General features: G+C 37.6%; 1 protein-coding gene across 1 annotated transcript in view; it reads left to right on the top strand.

Moving 5' to 3' along the window:
* DOK6 (docking protein 6) overlaps window positions 1–22,415 on the top strand; it is a 257,083-nt gene that overhangs the window by 168,604 nt on the left and 66,064 nt on the right. The window contains exon 6 of the mRNA XM_064705765.1: window positions 15,394–15,532. Coding sequence (XP_064561835.1) covers window positions 15,394–15,532 — 139 coding nt within the window. The remainder of the gene's footprint in view (window positions 1–15,393; window positions 15,533–22,415) is intronic.

The following is a 22,415-nucleotide window of genomic DNA, read 5'->3' as shown; positions in this document are numbered from 1 at the left end:
CTGCTGTGAGTGGTCATTTGTCACATATTTTCTAAAAAGCTTCCATCTTATTAGAAAGAGGGGAGGGAGAAGTAGCATCTAATGGAATCTCTCAATCTCGGCTGCTCCAAACATCATTTGATCTTTCTGGCTTTTTGGAAGAAAACTCAGTCAGTGCTATAATTCACTGAAATCTTTCATCTACTTGATTATCCTGTCAGTGGCCAAAAAGTCAAATATAACATTGTATTCGCATGGCTTGCTTGAACCAGTATATCTAAGCAAATTTTCACATTTCTTTACTATTTTTTAAAAATAATTCTCTGTCTAACTTGAAAAATATCCCCTCTTTAAAAAGATATTTTAAATGGTTCCTGGTACACTTTCTGAAAACAACATTTTGAGATGAATGATAGGAGGGATTTTATTTACCTGATATGGCTGAAATTTCATCAGCTTGATTATAAAGGTAAATATAAATTATCATCACTTATTGCATTTATTAGTATGCAATGCTTAAAAACTGAAAAACATTTGAAACTGTCTTGCCAAAAGTATTATTTAGGATCAGGAATGGGATAAAGGGCAAAAAACTATATAGTCCTGGGGATGATTCAGTGGAAAACCCTGAAATTCTTTCAGATGAGTGTGCCAACCCTTTATTTAATGATAGGAAGGCTTGATCATGTGTATCTCTGCTCATCTAAGATTCTGCTACTGCCACCAGAGAACAAAGTGCAATAAAACAAAGAGCTTGCTGGGACCAAGAGAAACTGAAGAGATTGGTGAAAATGGAAGGGAAAGTATGTGGGAATGGCGCAACAGAATGGGCTAAGCATGTGGAATAGGAAATAGGAGTGTTTAATTAAATACAAATGGGCTGGTAAGACAGAACTTGATAGGGAGAGACTTCCTAAAAAATCCAGAAGGTAGCTGGGTTTGGAAATTTGTATCATTTAAGGAGCAGTATCTAATCACAAAGTGGGGAAGATATGAGCAAAAGTAGCAAGATGTTGACAAAACAACCTCGAATACTTCATTTCACAGGTACTTTGCCTTTTTTACCAGATTCTTCTTTAAGGCCCATGAGACCAATTTCTCAGAGAGGAAGGAAAAAAAAAGAAAAAATGTATGATTAACTCTCAGCTTTAGAAGCACAGATGAAATGGAGGACAGCCAAGAAAAAGTGTTCTGTGCACGTGGAAGTAGTGTCAAAAGCTGGTAAAAGGCACCCTCAGTGAAATAAAAGCAGAAATAGCAATACACAAAAAATTAAAATGTATATTAGCATTCATCTGGAGACTAAGATTCTGTCTGTGATATAAAGAATACCTATAATATAAATGCTCCAGACTGACAAAATGTGGAAATACTGTACAAGAGTTTTCCAGTACCAAGGATATTCGAATTTGTTTTAATGGCATATGTGGAATTGCCACAAACATGCCCTTGCTATCATAAGTGTCTGGGAAAGGCAAGGTCACCTTTTGCTACATAAGAACCACAAATATACATTATGTATCATTCTGCACATGGGGGATTTTTACTCCTTCTCTTTTGTCCCCAATACTGATTTCTTTTGGGGTAACTGTATATAAATTTTTGGTGAAGCGGTAGGTGTTGCATCTATAGTTCATGAGGTTTTTAAACCTGACATACAGTATCATGGACAGAAGGGATTGGCACATTCTAGTGTTCTGAGCAGTTCCATGTTATAAATTTCTTATAAAAGTATTGCTAAGTCAGTGTAGAACAGCAGAAGTGTAAATTCTGGAATATTGAATTAGACAAGTAAACTCCAGTGTAAAAGAAGCTTGTTAGTATTTTTTTTCACAGCAAAGGATGATTGCTTTTTTCATTTTGCTTTCAAACAATGCCCCAGGTTCCCTGGGCAGAGAGCAGGCATGCTGTGCTTAAAAATTTTATGCATTAGACAAGATGGATTTCATACTTTTAGATTATACAATCCCAAATTTGTTTTTCAGTCTTTGTTTTTCCCCTTTTCTGGCCGACACGTCAAGGCGCATTTCTTGTCAATTAATAGTACCTCAGTGCTCTGCAGAGAACTGATCTGGAGGAATAGTAAATGGTGGAATGTGAGCACAATGACCACAGTTCTTGTCATTCTTGCTTAAACCTCTTCAGTTTAAGCAAAATCCTCACTAAAGATAGCGTAAAATGTGTCTTTAGCCAATCAGTATTTTCATACAGGACTCATAGTAGATACTTAACAAAAAGAATCTAATCAGCATAACTGATTGATATTAATCACGTGGAAATGAACATTTATCAAAATGTCAGAAAATGGCCATTGCATCCCATGAAGTTTTAGACAGGAGATATTATATGTGGTACTATAGAAAATATGTAGGGAGCCCAAAGTATGTAACTATAAACTGTAAATAATGCTTTCTGCTTTTTTTTTTTTATCTTTTCATATTCTTTTCCTGTCCTTTTCCAGCATGATCTAAGCTATGTGATTAGTTGTGGTGATTTTCTTTTGCAGGACTATCTTCTTCCATTTCTTTGTTTCCACACCTCTTTTATCCACTTATACCTTTTCCTTCCCACTTACCTGTGTAATTGTAAGAAGTCCCTGTTTTGATGGAACAAAATTTTATAGAACTATTTTGAAGATATGAAATATTTCGAGGGTTCTCAAGATGTTATCATGCTGCCACTAACCTGAACACAAACTAAAATTGATTTTAGCTATCAGGCTAATGAGAAAACCTTACAGGGAGTTTTTCCACTGCTGGAAAGGACTAGCACAAGAATGTCTTATACACAATCAAACTTGGAGTCAGAGATGCCAGGCGAATGCAGTGGGAGTTGTTTGATCCATAACAGAATTGCTGCTGTTTGCAATTGAGAGAACAGGGAAAATCTGTCTGCTTCACTTCTGCCTGGCTTGTGTCAAAGAGGAAAAGTTAAAGCAAGTGGGAGCGAAGTCATGTTTCCTCACTAAATTAAATACCACACATAGTAAGTCAGTGCAAGTTCAGTGAATTTTTAATGCTTGTGGTGGGGGTTGTACATTTTCTATGATTACTTTTTGATGTTACTGCACACTCAGTTTCCCACTGAAGGCATTATTTGACCACTAGTGTCAGCGTACATGTCTACTTAAAGTTCAGGCCAGAACCACAGCCTTCAGCCAAGATGTGCAATTCTAATTCAGTGGCTGACAGATGCAGCTTTGGGTTTTTTTAAACAAATCCCTGCCTTGTCTCATACCTGGCGCTATTGCCTGCCCCTGGGGTCACTGCTGTTGGAGTTGACAACCTACCACTTATGAGACTAGTGTTGATGAGTCCTTGGATGTCATTAGCATATGTTAATTACTCATTAGTGTATGTACATAGCATGGTGAGCGGACAGCCGTGTGTGCCCATAATATTTGCATTTGACTTTCTGAAAATTCCTCTGTGGACACAATGGCCAAAGCAGCATCTTTCATACCTTGCAGGTGGACTGACATTGAGAGAAGTCAGCAGTGCTTAAATCCCCACCACAATAAAATCACAATGTGCTGAAAGCTTCAGAGAAATGACTGACCATAAATGCTTTAATGGCTGAAATCACTCTTGATGGTGCATTTAAATGGGGAAGTGGTGGGAGGAACACTTGAAGTGCTTATTTTGAAATACTCAAAAAGCTCAACATGGAATGCTCAGGGTGCTCCTTTCATCATTTCTTCACACTTTTTGTGTCCCACTTTTGAAATGAGAGAATGCAGCATTCATTCTTCATAAACTGGGAAAATTGATGTTTCGGATGCATGTTAAAATTATGCCTGTGACTACTTCATCTTTTTTTCCCGTTTCTATGTCTCTAAACGTGGCTCTGTATTAGTTCCTTCATAATTTTTACTTCTATTTTTCTGCTATTATTCATCAATCAAAAACATTAATTGCATTAGTTCATTCCTTTTCAGCCCTCCAGAAATTTTTCTTTCTCTCCTTATGTGGATATACTTTGATCAGGAAGTACCTACTTTGCATGCTGGCTGTCAAAATAAAATGGCACAAACCAGCATCTGCCTGCATCTGAACAGAATGCAGTTTGTTTCCAATACCATTCAATCCACAGATAAAAGGTCAGTAAGACATTATAGAACAAATGCATTTGTAGATGATTTCAAATGTTAAATCCTACTTATAGGTATGTGCAGATGCAAAACTGGGGATTATTACAGGATTGGAATCCCAGAATCACAGAATGGGTGAAGTTGGAGGTGACCACCTTTTTTAACTTTAAGTTGAGCATCATCAGGTATTCCAAAGATTACGTGCAGGATCACAGCTTCTAAATATCTCAAGTTTCTCAAAGATGAAATAAAATTAACAGATATACCTATACAAATTTGATCCTTAGCTGATACTGTTCTAACATCTGTTAGCTGGCAAATGTCTTCTTAAAACAACAGTTCCTTTCTGAGACAGGATTGAGTTAACTCCAGAATTATATCTCATTGTGTTCAGAATTAATGCAGACTCTAGGGAGTATTATCTGACAGAATTTCCATCCCCAGCACCCTGAGCGAGGAATAGTCCTGAAGATAACAGTCCTGGAGGGCTCCAAAAGAAAAAATAAAATGGGAGAAAATAAAGATCTCGGGTCACTAAGTTTTATTGCTTTTCTTATAGCAAGTAGTGATGTGCTGCCACAGGGCTCCTGTACTATTACACTATAATTTATTTTAACCAGTAATGGCCTTATTTGGGTTTTATATTTTACATTTTAAATTTGGCAAAGTCAAGAGTATTAATGTAGATTAAATGCTGTTTCCCCTGTGTACTGCTCCTAAAGACACAGAAAGAAACTGAATAGTATTGTTATAGGATATTTGTCTTTGTTGGGGAATAATAGCTCTTAACAGGATTGCAGAAGTCCTGTAGAAATATCTGTACTTGCATATGATCCCAGATTCCAGCTCTTGGAACTTGTATCTTTCTTGTTCAAAAGTGAGATGAAAAATAACAGCCAAACCATGATGAGTGAAAAGATTTAGTCAGACAAATTTATCTTATGGTAGATAGTCTCTGCAAACTCGTTATCAGACCAGTGTTTTACATTGGTGTGTTGTACAGCCAGCAATAACTGCTCCTTCTGTACTAAAATCATCATAGTAATATATGAGTTCTTGGTTTATCTTTCACAATATGGTAAGAATAGATGCTAGTCCAGTAGTTTAATAGTATTCATTATAGTGTTAAATAGTATTTCACTATTACCAACAAAACCTGAGCTCTTCAAATTAACAGAGCTAATTATCTAACAGCATTTTCATGTCTGTTCTATTACATAAACTGTGAAAAATGCAAATGTGTTGTATATTTAAAAACATGTCAACAATTGGCTTTATTATCTTCTCTTTCTCTTAATAAGTGTGACTTTTTCTTTAAAGAAAATGTTGCAGTGTCAAAAGTCTCCATAAAGTAGGTTGTTTTATATATACATATGCATTAATTACATGCACTGATTTCTTAAATAATATGAACTGAATACTAATGCAAGAAGGTAATTTGCATGTGCAACTTAGAATATTTTTTACTTAGAGGTGATGGAAGCACTAACAGCATAGTTCAGTTGCCCCCACCAAAACATCTAGGTCATGTTTTATGAAAGTAGTCCATAAAGCAGGAAGAGACAAAAAATGTCGTTAGGATAAATTATTTGGTTTCTACTTCTTGGACTCCAGAGTATTGCTTCTAGTAGTTAGGAACAATGTCTTGGTATTGGGTGTAGTGGGTTTGTGTGACAAGGCTTTGGTAGCAAGGGGATTACAGAGGTGGCTGCCAGAAGCTTCCCCCATGTCTGACAGAGCCAGTGCCAGGCAGCTCCCAGACAGAGCTGCTGCTGACCAAGGCTGAGCCCATCAGGGTCAGTGGTAGCCCTCTGGCATAATGGATTTGTGAAGCAGGGAAAGAAACCCTGAAAAATAGCAACTGCAGCTAGAGAGAGGAGTCAGAATATGGGAGAACAGCCCTGCAGACACCAAAGACAGTGGGAAGGTGGGGCAGGCGGTGCTCCAGGCATGGAGCTGGGATTCACCGGCAGTGGTGCAGATTATGGTGAGGCAGCTGTGCCCCTGCAGGCTGTGAAAGTCCATGGCAGAGCAGAGATCCACCTGCAGCCCATGGAGGATCCCACAGTGCAGCAGATAGATGCCAAAAGGAGGCTGTGACCCTGTGGGAAGCCTGGACTGGAGTAGGCTCTTGACAGGGACCTGTGGGCTCATGGAGAGAGGAGCCCATGCTGGAACAGGTTGGCTGGAAGGACCTTTGGTCCCGTTGGGGACCCACATTGGAGCAGTCTGCTCCTGAAGGACAACCCTCTGGAAGGTATCTATGCCAGAGCAGGTTGTGAAATGCTGCAGCCTGTGGGGCAGACTTATGTAATGTAAGGTCATGGAGGGCTGTCTCTTGTGGCAGGGATCCCATGCTGGAGCAGGGAAAGAGTTTGAGGAGTCCTCCCACTGAGGAGGAGGGGAGGGGCAGAATCAATGAATGGACAGCAGTCTCCTTTCCCTATCCCTCTGTATGCCGTTTGAGGGAAGAAGGTAGAGAATCAGGAATAAAATTAAGCCCAGGAAAGAAGAAGGAGTGGGTGGATGATATTCTTAAGATTTGGGTTTACTTCTCATTAGCCTGTTCTGATTTGATTGGCAAGAAATTCAAATACTCTCCCTGAGCTGAGTCTGCTTTGCCTGTGACAGTAACTAGTGACTGATCTCTCCCTGTCCTTATCTCAACTCAGACACCTTTCCTCATATTTTCTCTCCCCTGTCCAGCTGAGAAGTGATAGAGCAGCCTTGGTGGACACCTGGCTTCACACCACAGCTTAGTTTCCAGGATCTGGGAAATAGAAAACAGAGCCTCTGCACAGCATGTTTGCTATTACATATGGACATATTTCATAATTGCATGTCAATCTCCACATTCCGCCTCTTATGCCTGACTTCGAGTCCAGTCTGCTGCTTTTTATACTGTAACCAGCATTGAGAATTATTTACTATCTTTAACTCTTCAGCACTAGCTAATTTTATTCTGATATATCAAAGTAATTAATACAAACAAGAACATCTTAATGCTAAGAGTACGGATAGCTTGGTAGCAACCAAATAAAAGTGGTCTGAAATAAGCCCCAGATAGAATTCTCCTTCTTATCAAAACTGAAACTCAGGAAAAAAACTAAAGTATATATTTTTCCACTGTGTTCTATGATAGACAGGGGTAAACCCTGTGGAAATGAAATTGAGGTTTGTAATGCTAGTGGACAATCATTGATGTAGTCCAGACAAAGTCACAGCCCACTTTCTGCACTTCCATTAAGCAAAAAGTGGAAATATCTGGCATGCAGAAATGGGTTGGTAACCCTTGTATGCCCCAGCGGTCTAAATGTGCTCTCACATGGGGCATCACAGAGATGGTGGCTGTAGAGGCAGCAGAGTCAATGAAAGAAAAAGTATCCCAAGAGGCATAATTACCACCAGTACTGTAGAGAAATGTGTCCTATATGTCCTTATAACAAAGAAAAAAGGTTTTCATAAGAAAATTTTTGTTTCTGGTATATTATACGACTTCAATGGTTTCTGGTTTAGGCAGAAAAATAAATAAGCTTAGAATGAAAAAATGCTATTCACTCACAAAATGAGTCCCCCTATAAGTCTCCCTATAACAGGGAAAATTTTTAGGATATCACATCTCTGCTCAGAAAGACTAGCAGTGTGTTCACCAGACTAGCACATAAGATTTTTGTTACCATGGCTGTATATAAGGTCTTTAAAAGATTTCCAACTCGGAATGCATTAAGATCCTCTAGGTAATATTAGAGAAAGACTGCTGGATTCCTCTGAGTGGTGGAGTTCCACCTACCTGGCAGCAAATCATCATCAATCATTTCCACTCCATCTGTGAATGTTTTCCTTCTCAGAATTTCAAAATGTTTCTATAAATGGCCTTAGTAGGAAAGTTACACTGATAGTGTGGAGATCCCTTAGTGCATTTAGTTGAAAACACTGTGGATGACTCAAGAAGCACGAGATCTGACCTTGAACAAATCTTTGGGGCTAAGCTCCATGATCAAGTTACTGAGCCATATCAGAGGTCTGATAATATTCAAACTTCCCTGTATTAACTCAGGCCAAATTCAAGGATATTCAAGCATATTCAAGTGCAGTGTGAAGTTTCCCACCTCAGCTTAAGTGCAAAAACATGACATTAAGTGTCATGGAAGAATGTCTATGGCTGGCAATTAGTAGACAGCATGCATAATTGCTTTCTCTTGTTGTATATTCTTCCTGGTAAATAACCATGTTTAAGGGGGGCAGGCAGACATCTCATATATCAAAACATTTTCATTATTTGCTTCTCAGATCATAAAATTTTTAGGTTATCCTTTTGCCATTCCAGATAAAACTCTAAAATGCTGACAGTGAGGCATGGCAGTTTAACCCTTTATTCCCATAGGGAATGTGTAACAGAGCACAGTCAGATTCTCTGTTTACTCCTTCTAGATGCTTCACTTTGCACCATTTCTGTGCTTCACCTTGGTGATCTTCATTTCCCAAACACAGATTTTTCTCAGGACTATTTCCCTGCTTTCACCTACCTTGTCTCATCTTTGAGTCTTTCTGTACATGTCTGCTGCCAAAGTTGCATACCTGGATTATTTGCACTTTGTGCACATTTTCTCTTAATTGTCTTCTCTCTGCTTCACCCATAGAACTTTCCTAGGTCCCATACATGAAGATACCTTTGTTTCCTCTGGATTCCCCTTTCAAAGTATCCCTTTTTTGCCTGTTCGATAGCAAGTTAGAAATTTTTATAAGGATTTCCTTTTTTCTGTCTGTTTTTCTATCCTTTCAACATAGAAGTTGACTTACAATTTCATAAAAACATGCATAGTTTATTTTTCAGTTGTCTTGATAAGCATTCCTAGGCATAAAGGAAGCTTTTTATCTAAATATGCTCTTGCCACAAAGAGTTTATTTGCTTTCCTTGCTTTTTGTTTTGTTTTGTTTTCTCAGAAAAGCCCAACTTTGGCAGGAAGCAAGCTAGCATGTGTTGAAGGCTGGAATGAGCAAAGAATTTGGACCCTCAGGGAAGCTTTGCATTCATTTTATAGTGAGGTCTGCTGCTTAGCTGGCCTGTCTTTAGTGTATGCTGTGTGTATCGTCCTTGCACACAAAGAAGAAACAGGATTTCTGTCAAAATGGCTTAGCTCAAGTTAAGATAACAACAAACAAGGAAAGAACAAAAGTTAGATATCCACAAGAGAGATAGTGTTTGTGTGTCTCCACTGATAATCTAATTAAATTGGAGGCAAAATTGCTAGTTTCCACCACTTTTTAAAAAATCAAAGCTGTAGCAACACAAGAAATAAGTGTCTCAGTTCAGAGTTAGATAGTGCATACTAATTAGTTCTTTTTCATGACTGACAGCCACAGCTTCAAGGCTTTAAAGAAAGACTGACTTTTATTTATTACTCATCTTAGAAGTAACTGTCCTGGCCCATATGTGCCATCTGAGTGGCTTCCTTGGCATAGAGGAAATGAGCATTACGTAGCTAAGCACTTGTGAGGTGGATCAAGGCACAGCTCACAGGTCATGACCAGTGGAGTAGAGCTCAGCTGGAGGCCTGCAGTCCGTGGCATTGGCCAGGGATCAGTTTTGGGTCTGGCCTAATTCAGCTTGTTTATCATCCAGTCATTACTGGACGAATTGAGATAATGTACCCCCAGCAAGTTTGATGATGATGATGATACAAAACTGGGCGAGTGGCTGATACAGCTGGAGGCTCTGCTGCCGTTAAGTGGGACCTGGATAGGCTGGAGAGCTGGGTGGAGAGAAACCAAATGAGGTTCAACAAGGGCAAGTGCAGGGTCCTGTGCCTGGGCAGGAATAACCCCAAGTACCAGGGCAGGCTGGGGCTGACCTACTGGAGAGCAGCTCTGCAGAGAAGGACCTGGGAGTCCTGCTGGGTGACAAGCTGGCCATGAGCCAGCAGTGTCCTTGTGGCCAGGAGGGCCAATAGGACCCTGGGGTGCTTTGGCAAGAGTGTGGCCAGCAGGCTGAGCGAGCTGATCCTCCCACCCTGCTCAGGCCTAGCCAGGCCTCATCTGGAGTGCTGTGTCCAGTTCTGGGCTCCTCAGTACAGGAAAGACAAGGAGCTACTGGAGAGGGTCCAGCAGAGATCACAGAGATAATCTGGGGTCTGGAGCATTTCTTTTATGAGGGGAGACTGTGGGAGCTGGGCCTACTTAGTCTGGCGAAGAGAAGAATGAGAGGCATTCTCATCAATACATATAAACATCTCTTAAGGCGAGTGCCAAGAGGGTGGTGCCAGATTCTTTTCAGTGGTGCCCAGTGACAGGACAAGGAGCAAATGGCCATAAACTGAAACACAGGAAGTTTCACCTCAGCATGAAGAAGAACTTCTTTACATTGAGGGTGGCAGAGAACTGGAACAGGCTGCCCAGAGAGGTCATGGAGTCTCTCTCTCTGGAGACATTTAAAACTCACCAGGACAAGTTCCTGTGTTATCTGCTTTTGGTGACCCTGCCTTGGAAGGGTGAATTGGTCTAGATGATTTCCAGAGGTCCCTTCCAATTCTAAGAATTATGTGATTCTGTAATTTTATTAACTTAATTTTTGGGCCTTGAAGTGTCTGAGTAAACAGCTCCACTCTTTTAATGAAACCATTTTTCAAACTCTAGCTGTGGAATATGCAACAACAATTACATCCAGTCTGGTACTGGACATTACGTACTCACGATCTGTTCTCATTTAAGAACTTAAAGTCTATTTCTATTTCAAGAACTGGAAATGCTAAAGCAAGATAGATATTTATTACCTATTAGTTATTAATATTTATAGTTATTAGTAGCAATTAGTCATTAATAATAGACTTTTTATATGTGTTTTCAGTTTCTGTTTGAGGATGATTACCTCTCTTTAGTTATTTGTATGCAATTTGATACACTTTTGAGTATATCAATCAGCCATTATTTCTTTAATCCTAAATTATTTGCTGATAAAAAGGAATCATTAAAATTCATTAAAAATTAAATGTAGATATATGAAGAGCTAAAGTTTTTTTACTTACAATTGTAAGTTATCTTTTATTTTAAAACAAGGGAATAATTTTTCTGGGCATTTCAGTTTTCATACAAACTTCATTTTTGTGAAAATAAATTTTACCCCTAATGGAAATAGTGAAGCTGATATGTCAAATTCTTGTCTTCTCGTGCAGTTGATGAATACTGCTATGTTAAACTTTTAAGATATTTCACCAGTGACATGACAGAATGAACTTCTATCTGGGAAAAAGTACTTTTTATAAATGGCAGTGAAATCAATGAAGTTTCCTTTTTGAAGGGAATTCTACATGGTTAATATACAGTATTGATTCTTATCTAAAAGGCAGAAATTGCATAGTGAGCAAAGGCAGTGGGAAACCATTGTATGAATTTGGGACATTTTGAAAAATGTCTGGCAATAGTGATGGGAAACTCTCTATGACTTGAACAGAAATTCTACCTTCAATGAAAGCAAGAACTTTCACTGCTGATTTCTGAATCCTGCTTGTCCTAGGCCAAAAGCTGAGCTCCCACATTCCTCTCTGTTTTCTCTCCTGGTTCTTGAGCCAGATCTGCTGATGGTGATAGTTGTGAAAAACTGCTGCAGTTTTTAAAGAATTTTTAAAATTGCAATTATTTGCAGAACTGTTTATCTAGTGGTGTCACTGTCTGTCCAGTTATATCATTCTGTAATAATGTATGAAAAAAAATGCACTTTCCTATTTCAGTAAAAGCACTTCATACATTTTAATGCATTGAATCCTTAAATATCTTAAAGCATAGGTTAATGACATCTCTGTTTCAAAGTTGAAAAACACAGAAATAGATCTGCATTTTTCAAGCACCCGCAGACTGCAAGTGTCTCATAAAAAAATTGAAGTATACAAAATCAGTGACATTTTTCTGACAGTGAAGGTCATACCAAGTTGGTAGGACTGCACTGCTTAACTGCGACAGTACCAGGAAAAAGGAGGCCCAGACCTTTGTCCTGCCTTTCCTTGAAAGTGATTTTAGGGCATGTAAAAGTTACGAAAATGTTATTAAATTTGTTATTAATTGATCAGCCATGTATGCTTTGAGCATAGAGAAATTAACAAGACATTAGCAAGGCTAAACCTCCTAAATTGGAGCTTTATAGGGACAGTTATCTGACATCTAGAAGGGCCATAGAGATAATAGCTTTTTGTCCTACTGACTTTGTTCGGACTATAAATAGAACAAGACAAGTCTTGTTTCAGCTCGTGGGCTTATCTGTTCCTGTTGGCCAGATATGTAAAGGTTTTGCTTTTATGGCAAAACCCTTAAGCTTCAGAGAGCACCCTTTCCCTGTCCCCATCTTCATCATTCTTAGGAGTGCTTCTATTTTAGTCTATGTTTCCTTGTTCAAGAAAGACTGAACCTAACCCTAATGAGGCCACTCATCTTGGTTTATAACTGGAATAGAATAGAACAGAAAAATAGATGGGACTAGACTCAACTAGAAGGTCTAAACTCAGATTTTCACTTTACTTCAGAGTAATGGAACAATGCTCTAAGGAGATGAACAGGACAACCTTACTACAGCAAAGGGATTCATCTCCTTGAGAGACAGATTATTCGTAAGAAGTTTAAATGGAAGAAAGAAAGTTTTATGCTAACAATTTGTGCTGCTTTCACTTGGTTCAGATGTGCCAAGTAACAACTACTTAATTCTTTGGGGCATTAAGTCCTGTTAAACTTCAAGTCGAGCTAGGGGAATTCAGCACTTTAAAAAATGATGCCCACAATTCTCCTTCACCTCCAGTTTTGAGCAGCTGCGTGCAGACCATCCATCACCAGCCAGGGAAGCCCTCACGGGGCGGCTGCTGGCAATGGCTTTCCAGCCCTGGTGTGACATGTCCAGCACAGCTGAGGCTGGGAGGCAGGGCAGTGTGCTGTGCAGGGTAGGGTGGCAGTGCCACAGCCTGCACTGGTGCCCCAGCCAGGGACAGACCCTGCTCTGGGTGGTTGGGGTTTGCATGGTGAAAACAGGCAGCTAAGTCCATCAATGTTAATCATGCCCCGTTGCCTGTTTTTTCCCCCATTTCCTTGTTTTTATCTCTGTAGGATTTTTCATCCTCTGAAACCAACAAAAAGATCATATTTTCCTTCATTTTCTGAAACCCCATCCTTTTTTCCAGACTTTCCATTTCACGCTGTTTGAATTTTATTAAGATCTCTTTACACAAAAGCAGAGTACTGGCTATATGATGCCCTGAGGGATCTGAAAGGCTGTTGCCATAATGTCACAAAACTCTGGGGACATTTTATTTCCACCAGAAGCTCTTTGGAGGACTCTGTCTAAGGATATAATATGTCTTAAATGTTTACAGCAGGGATCTTGATCTCCATTGGAATTTAATACAAAAAGCTCTCTTTTAAATCCCTTAATTAGCACATCACATTAACACTGATTAAATAATACTTATCTATAAAATGGATTTTATTTTATTTCTATTTTTCAATGAAGAAAACTGGTATTATTCCAGAATTATGGATAGTATTGTTAATCATGTATTCTTAAGACTGTGAATTTTGTTTTCAATATCTTAGCTGATCATTACAAAGTATTTTCACCAGGTATTTTTCAGAAACACCTCTGTTTACTGTTTCTGCCTCCGATACTTTCTGTTCTTCCCAAACACAGACATGCATAAATTCTTTGTACAAGGCTCACAGTAGCATGTCTCCTCCAGTGAACAGGAAAAGATTTTGTAAGTGTTAATAAGGTTTTTTTTCACTGATCAACCTTGAAATCAGAAGCAATTGCTAAACTCTCAGTGTGCCATATATAGCACAACAGCCCCATTCAGATAACTTTTAAAATGAAATTGTTTAGGAAGCAGTATCCTAATTTGACAAAAAGATAAGACTTATGAAATAAAGTACTGTCTTTTCAAAAAGCTGCAGTATAATTGTGTGTGCATGTAATGTAGTAGGACATATATTTAAATTATTATTTAATTAAAATAATATAGATCTGTATGTTCATTTGATGGGGATTTTTTTTTGGTAAAATTGAATGCATGAATAATCATACAGAATATGGGATGCAAATTCTAAAGATAATATTTAAAAACCCATTTGAATGTTGAACTATTTGGGACACATTTTTCTATTTTTTTTTTTTAATTCTGTAAGTTTCGGGCTTTATGGGACCATGCTGCAGTAGCTGGGATATTAACAAAATTTGGTTTCTTTAAAACTAATGTAAACGTCCAAAACAATAAAGGAATCTGATGTTTTAAGGCAAATTAAAATCTCTCTATTGTTGATGCATGTTATGCATCAGTTACTCAAGTCAACATTTTTCTGTCGCAGATAACTGAAAATCTTTACAGGAGGTGTCAGACCAAATAAAAAGGATTTTTGAAATTCCATTTCTGAAACTGCAAGTAGTCTATAAAAAATATGTAAATCAGATGCTGATAATATAATGGAACTACTAATATAAATACATTGCATTGCACCACTGGTTAACAGCATGTACATCCTCCAAATAATGGTCACACAGCAATCTAACATTATTTCTTACTCCTATTTCCTGTATTTCCCAGACCTTTCTGTCATTGTATTTACTGTGTACCATTCTTCTTTCTCTGAATAATGCTGCAGTGATATCACAGATGAGGATAACAGCAGTTGCTCCCTCAAAACAAGAAAGTAAATTTTCTTTCTGGATGTTTTTCTTTTTTCATTATTTAATCTTCTTTTACAACTGTTCTTATTCTCACATGGACTGAATGGCTTTTGTTATTATCAGGATAACTTTGGATGCTGCCTCACATAAATATACTGACAGAGGTAGTAATTATTTAACCCTTTTAATGCTGGCTTTCAATGCATCATCTTTGTAGTGATTAACCATAATGGCATTTTAGTTGATCAGTGTTCTCCTAAAACATCAGCTTTTCAAAGTCACAATGTACTATGTAATTCTGCCATTAATTGGTTAAGATAATTAAATTTAGCTCACACTTTCTGGTGCAGACATTTGGAAAAAATGACAGAAATAACTGACTCTATCACCTCAAGTTTTTATTCCATGCTAAAGCTTTTTTTTCACTATCCAGATGATGATTAAAACTGAATTTAAAAAATATGTTAATGAAGTTCTGCCCATCTCTTGGAATATGTTTTTCTCCAATGCTAAAAATAACTGCAGATGTTTGGTGTTTGAAATTTCAGAGCTTAACTACATCTCTAAAGTTGGCATTTGCTACTGTAAGGTATGCACTTTTTATAATAGTTAGATAAAAATTACACAATACTCATTTTTTTCTTTCCATTCTACTTAAATCTCCCTGCAGGATGTGTGACACAGGAGAAGGGCTGTTCACCTTTCAAACACGAGAAGGAGAAATGATATATCAGAAGGTCCATTCTGCAACACTGGCAATAGCTGAGCAGCATGAAAGATTAATGATGGAAATGGAGCAGAAGGCAAGGGTAAGGTCCTTCTACCAAAAGTCTTTAAACTTACAAAAATTGGTAATAAACCAAAGTCAGTGAAATCAACTGTAACGATAGTATCAGCTGTGTGGCTAAGACAAAACAGAGTTTCAGATTTATGCACTTTCATAGTTGGGGATCCTTGGTGTGTTCTGTACGATGATCTTTTGTAGGTAGTTTTTTGGATCAGGAGATACCATTAGACAAGAGATCCATGGTCACCTTCTCTGAAATTGGGGCTCTGTTACTTAAAGATTAAACCTTTAGCTATTTTGTTGACTACCAATGAATGATTTTTAATTGCTCCTCATGACCTCACAAGTGGAAAAAAGCCCAGTATAAACACTTCTAGGTGACAGCAGACATGTTTTGTTTTTCCTTAACCCCTGAAAGAAATTATTTTATAATTTCTACATTATAAGTAGCAATGCACTTGAGTTCAAATGGAGCTATTTTATTATTTTGTGTTCAAAATTTCCAGTTTGCACAAGTTGTGTTTAAGTGAGTACTGTGGAAAAATTTAGAAATCTTTTAAGACAGCAAGAGAAAAGTTTTCCCTGTTTGCTTAGAAGTAGAAATGGTCTTTAATGGTTGCTCTGGAAAATTGACTTTCAGGCCAGGGAGCCTAGTCTGCATGCGTTTCTTCTGAGATGACCATGAGTCTCTGCATTTCTTCTTCCGTAGACAGAGATTTCAGGTTAATTGTGGCATTTCCTTCTTTTCCTTATCCACACTGTGTGTGCCTCCAGTCATGCAAACATGACTTACATGGATCTATCCCCCACACTCCACCAGTGTCAAAATACCTTTCTCACTCTGCTGAGACAAAGCTCTTGCAAGGACCTACCTAAGACCCCCAGTGTTCAATTTGTCTTAATTACTCCTCAGAGAAGTCAGAGAACCAATCAGAGAATGTTAAGGGATGGAGGTAGACCTTAAAGATCATCTAGTGCCAACTTCACCCACTGTGGGCAGAGACACAATTTTCCTTATTCATTGAAAAATAAACTAGAAAAAGAATTAGATTTCCAAAATCAAAAGTCAAAAGTCTGCTGTGTTGAATGTTGCTCTCAGACTTTCCATGTCTGTTAGGAGAACCTGAACTGGGAAGCAATAAAAAAGGCCTGGCTTTGGTGCTTTATGAAAAAAGAAGTTGGATTTTTCCATAAAATTAGACAAAGTAGGAGCCTGTGCATAATAGTGGAGGTGCACAAAGTTTGGACAGGAAGTGCAGGAAGAGGAGAATTTACAATCAAGATTAATAAGGCGCAATTGCTGGAAAGTCCAGCACAAGGTGGAATAAATGGAAGACAGTTTGAAGAAGTAGATCTGCTGGCAAAAAACCACTGCATTCTGCTGGGCAGAAAATGATTGAATAAGGGGGGAAAAGCAGGAAAAATGCATCATTATTTATAATGTGTTTGCTTTTAAAGTGTCTACACCAGTAACAGAAATTAGAACATTTTCATGCTGCTGTAATAAATGCTTAGACCAGGATCATACAAGATTTTCCTTTTACAGAACCATCACTTTCAGCTCTTCCACCCATCAATTAGCAGCTCTGCTGCTTTACAAAGCCATTTCCATTCTGCCATCAGATGACTTCCTTGAAACCATATTTATGAGGGCTGTGGCCATATGGTACGCAATATCCAACTCCGAGCGAGAGCGGGCTGAGAAGCAGCAATGACTCATCAGCCACACCGTGTGTCATGCACTTGTCTCCTGGACAAGGCTGTGCTGTGATTGCACACAGAGATCAGGAGAGGTTCACAGAGGCTGCTGTGTAAAAGAGGCTGGAAAACCTGTTGATTTTATGCTTCAGCTAATAAACAAATGTTAGTTTGGAATTGGAAACTCTGCTGCTTCTGACTGGTAGGGGGCTGAACATTTTAGGGATCATCTGCAACACTTGAGTTTTATTCATATTAGAAACAAAATCTAAAACGTCAAATAGACTAAGTACATGTTACATTCCATTTATCAAGTTTTTTTGTAGCTAATTCCAACAATTTCACCAAACACCTATGTATATTTTTTCCATAACATCTGAAATTGAAATACAAGCAAAAGAATATTTTAAATCAGGGATTTAATGGGTCTTCCCAAAGATTGACATTTGATCTTTTTTATCTATAGATCTACACTTGGGGAATTTTGCTCTTTCCTGGCCCTTTCTGTAACAAACAGTTCAAGTTTAACAGTGTTGAATTAAATTGCATATAGATATAGATATAGATATAGATATAGATATAGATAGATTATATAGACATACATATACATATACATATACATATACATATACATATACATATACATATACATGTGTGTATATATGTATGAGAATTTTTTAAAAATAAAGGCGAATGCTATATCCATTATTGTACAAGTCAGAAAAGATATGCAACAGTAATCATTACTTCATCCTTCCAATCATTAGAAGTAATACTCCTGTGAATATTTATGTTCTGTCCTAAATGTTAAAAGGTTTTAAGTAATGAATACACTGAAGTTTCATTTAATTTTTACCAGATTATAATATCTAGTATAAAAAGTAATATAATCTAGTATAAAAAAATTAATACAGATTATAAAAGAAATTAAAGTGATTTTTTTTCACCAGAGAAATCTTGATAAACTATATAGATTATGATTACCTGTTGAAGTACATATACAAAGTACATCACCATGAGAATACAAAAATAGCCAAAAAAAAAACCCAAAATAAAAAACACACACAAAAAAAAGCCCAGAAACAAATTGTGGTAGAAGAATAAAGGTATTGCCTTTAGGCAAATGCAGGTATTTAGGTATGGCCTATGCCTGAGTCACAGGATACATTTGCTCTATTTATGGAAGTCCCTCCATCAAAAATTGTTTCAGAATGCTAAACAATAAATCCATTTTTATGCTAAAAAATCTTTTACTCAGGCCAAGCAACATGCTGGATGACTCTTATTAAGAGAGGGACATGAGAAGAAAACTAATTCTTCCCATTACCTTTGAAAGTGCATGGGCTGGAAGCAAAAATGTTCTGTGGCAGCTTGTACAGTACCAAATCTGCCTCTTTGTCACCTCTAGCAGGAGAAGCCAAGCCAGTTCAAGCAGGCAGTCATGTACACACTTTCATCTTCTGCCCATTTTCCTTTCGAATTATAACACTGGAAGAAAGACCTGAAATATGAGATCAGTAGTCACTGGCATGGGTGTGGATTTGAGCTGGTTATTGGTTTTGCTGAGATCAAAGCAGACTGGATTTTATTCCAAAAATTCAGCAAAGTGGACACTGATCTAATTTAGCTCAGGTGGTTTTCTTGATTGAATTTGAAATGTCGCATTGGCAGAGCGATAGTGCTTTGTGCTTGCTTTGTTTGGGACAAAAAAAAAAAAAATTGGGTCAATGATAGTACTTAAATTGAAATTATTTTCAGGGAAATTGTTACCTGCATATTCATTTTTTTCAGTCTTTGCTTTTTCAATGGATCACTGTAATAGAGATGATAATTCTGTTTTGTAGGGTTTTTTTTGTGGGAGACAGGGCAATATTGCAGTGTTTTTTAGTGATTTTAGTTCCAAGATGACAAATTAAAAAGAACAATGACAGTCTTTCTGTTTACAGGCTTTTATTTTGTGCTGTTGTGTTACCCACATGAGAGTGTCAGTTACTTTCCTTTTATTGCCTGAACAAAGCTCCTGTTTTTTTCCTCTTTCCCTCCCCCTTTCTGCCCTCTGACTCTTCATTTGTTTAATTTGGGGTTTTTTTCTCCTTTGTAGCATTTAGAAGTCTGCTTAGATTGTTAGTCTTGAAATTACTGTGCAAAAAATAAAAAGTGTTCGCCTCGGGAATGACCTGTATCCCCCCACTGGCTGCAGTCTGATGTTGAGCATGGAAGGTGCACGGCTGGGGTGTCCAACAGCCAGCTCCATCACCCCTCCCCAGACTGGACTGCCAGCTCCTTCCACTTCCTTTCTCTTAACCTAGGTGCTTATCTGACTGAGCCAATTCAGTTTACTAGTTTGGCAAAAAAATAGAAACCAACAAAAATACCAAAAAAACAAACACCTGCCTAAAAGGGGCAGGCTTCTTCAGGCTTACCGAACTGAATTGGCTTACAGAGGCAGCAGCAAACCATTGGATCTTCTCAGTTGTCCTGTGCTGAGGAGAGAAAGAAAAAGAATAATTCATCCCCCATAAATGCTTCATCTAAAAGAAGGCTGAGTATCCTCCTCTTTGCCATCAGGAGGTGATGTTGGGTTTGGTGATCCTTTTTTAAAGAATTGGTATTCAGATGGTTTGTACACATGAGCATATGAGCATTTGTTCTCAGCAGCACTTGTCTGTCTAACCTCTACACCAGGATGACAACATGGCATTGGAATTTTAATCTCTAATTTTCCTTTCTAATGCCAGCTTTGATCTTCTGCCATTTAACTTCCACTGAAAACGCTTCTAATGTAACTTCTGCACTCACTGTTGTTGAAGGGTAGAAAATGGCAGGTTAAGATCTGTAGATTTCCTGTGTTAGGAGTACACATATGAGGGAGGAATTCTGAGGAAATACTTATACATTTGAAGCTCTACAAATTACTTCTTTCAAGAGCTGCCAGTAAAAACTTATTGTGTATTTGCAAAAGAATAAAAATTTACAATATGTAAAACAATAAGTCTAAATAAGATAGCACTAAAGTTGATGTTAGCCAGCTGAACTTAATCAAACATCAGTAAGATGGAAGTGTAAATGCAGGAATAAATTATGATGGCCCAAGTTTCATAACTTATTATCTTTGGAACTTTCCTATAACATTTATTTTACTTTAGACAGCAGAGCTAAAAGCCATTTTAGATTGTGATCTTTTTAACATTTCCCAGAAGATAAACACCCTTCTGAAACACTGCCTCGGTATATTTCTATTCTCATTATTTACAAGTCTTGTCTTTAAAATTCAACTTAATATAAGTGAAAGAGTCATCATGATAGATTTCTGTTATTAAAAAAAAAAAGATAATATCAAGGAGTTTATGTATTATTTCTTTAAAATACATTATTAGCAGGGAAATAATGAATCTACCAAAGAAGACAAATATCAGGTAATGAAATGGGCTTAGGAAGGTGTTAGCAGAGAAAGGTAGTTAAAAAATAAGACTGAGAGTAATTTCATTTTTCTTATAAGGAACAGTGTGAGGAGGGTATTTCACAAGACTGGTCTGATAAATATAAATCAGTATTGTCAGAGTAATAATGAAAATGTAAATAGAGTTAAAAATATTAATGCAAATTGTCTTAGAAACAGGGAAAAAAACCCTGTGAGGCTGAAAGAAATAACAGCATGAGTTAGTTAATGAACTTTTAATTTTTCTTTGTCCTGTAAGTCTGTACTCTCTTTATGTGTTTCAAACCTGGTCACAAGCTAAATGCATACTCATCAAACATTACAGGATCAAATATTAACAGACACATCAAATATTCTAAAATTTAACATGATGCTTTCAATTTGAAGTATTCGACTTTTGCCACTGCATCTTCAGAGCATTGACTGGTTTACAGTTTTTATTGATGTCTTTTTGCAATGGTGTGCCTATCACCTACTATTTCAAGTTGTGAAGTAGGGGAATTTCAGAGAGATAGTAGTGGATGCTGCTGACCCAATAGATATATGAAACATTTAGCTAAATACATTTTATATATCTTTTGGGCTTAATTTCACCACTGTAATTTACTTGTATAACAAAGCCCTTTTATGTTGTAATTCTGCCTAAGTCTAAGTTGATTCAATTCCTGATGGAGAAACAGGAGAATAAAATTTTACAGTTCATCCAAAGATTATCCCATGCCATGACACATTGGTCTCTTAGTATGTTTTCTTCTCTTTCCAATTTATATGTAAGCTCAAGTACTGAGATTCTGAATGCATATGATGATTCATGAACTCATGTACTTTATGCAAGTTAAAGCATAGCCTCAGGTCAGCTATTCATGCATACTTAGCTGAGTATTGTTCTGTGCTTGCCATCTGAAACTATGTATGGGTGTTGCTGTATAATGTGTGCCTAGAGATTTTATGACCCTGTAAAACCTGGCTGCTTTATTGCAGTACAGAGCTGGTGAAGTGCTTACTTGGTTTGCATGGGTGCTGTGAAGCTTATTTCTGTAATGGGATAGGATAGGATAGGATAGGATAGGATAGGATAGGATAGGATAGGATAGGATAGGATAGGATAGGATAGGATAGGATAGGATAGGATAGGATATTTCTATTGGAAAGGATCTACAATTGTCACATAGTCCCACTGCCTGATCACTTCAGGGCTGACCAAGAGTTAAAGCACAATTTTGTGGTCATTATCCTAATGCCTGTTAAAGATTGACCATCTTGAGGTATTGACTCCTTCTCTAGGAAGCCTGTTCTAATGTTTGACCATTCTCCCAGAAAAGAAATGCTCCCTAGTGTCCAGTCTAAGCCACGCTTGACACAGCAGCCGCTCCAGTGGTCAATCTGTCTGCAACTATCTATAAATTTTGCCAAGATTAACAACACCAGGAATTTTGAATTTGTTTTGGTTTTTTTTCTCATAAGTCAGAATCTGTACACATTTTGGTTTTAGTTTCATAAACAAAATTTCCACAGGTAGCAGTAATTTTCCACAGTATTCTTTGTTCATTAAGTACATAATGACTTTTTTTGTTTTTACTCTGATTCAGTGACAAATTTCTTAGAATTTTTCCAGACTCTTTGCTAGCTTTCAGGCTCAGAAAACCATGTACTCGGATGAAGTAATCCCAAAACTTACATTGCAAGTCTATTTTCAACATTCACCACTTCATAAGAAAGCAGGAAATTTGTGGATATTCAGACTGGGTGATAGTTAATGATTCTTTCA

This window comes from Zonotrichia leucophrys, chromosome 2 (genome assembly GCF_028769735.1).
Source record: "Zonotrichia leucophrys gambelii isolate GWCS_2022_RI chromosome 2, RI_Zleu_2.0, whole genome shotgun sequence".
NCBI lineage: Eukaryota > Metazoa > Chordata > Aves > Passeriformes > Passerellidae > Zonotrichia > Zonotrichia leucophrys.
This window is presented reverse-complemented; position numbering and strand designations above follow the sequence as displayed.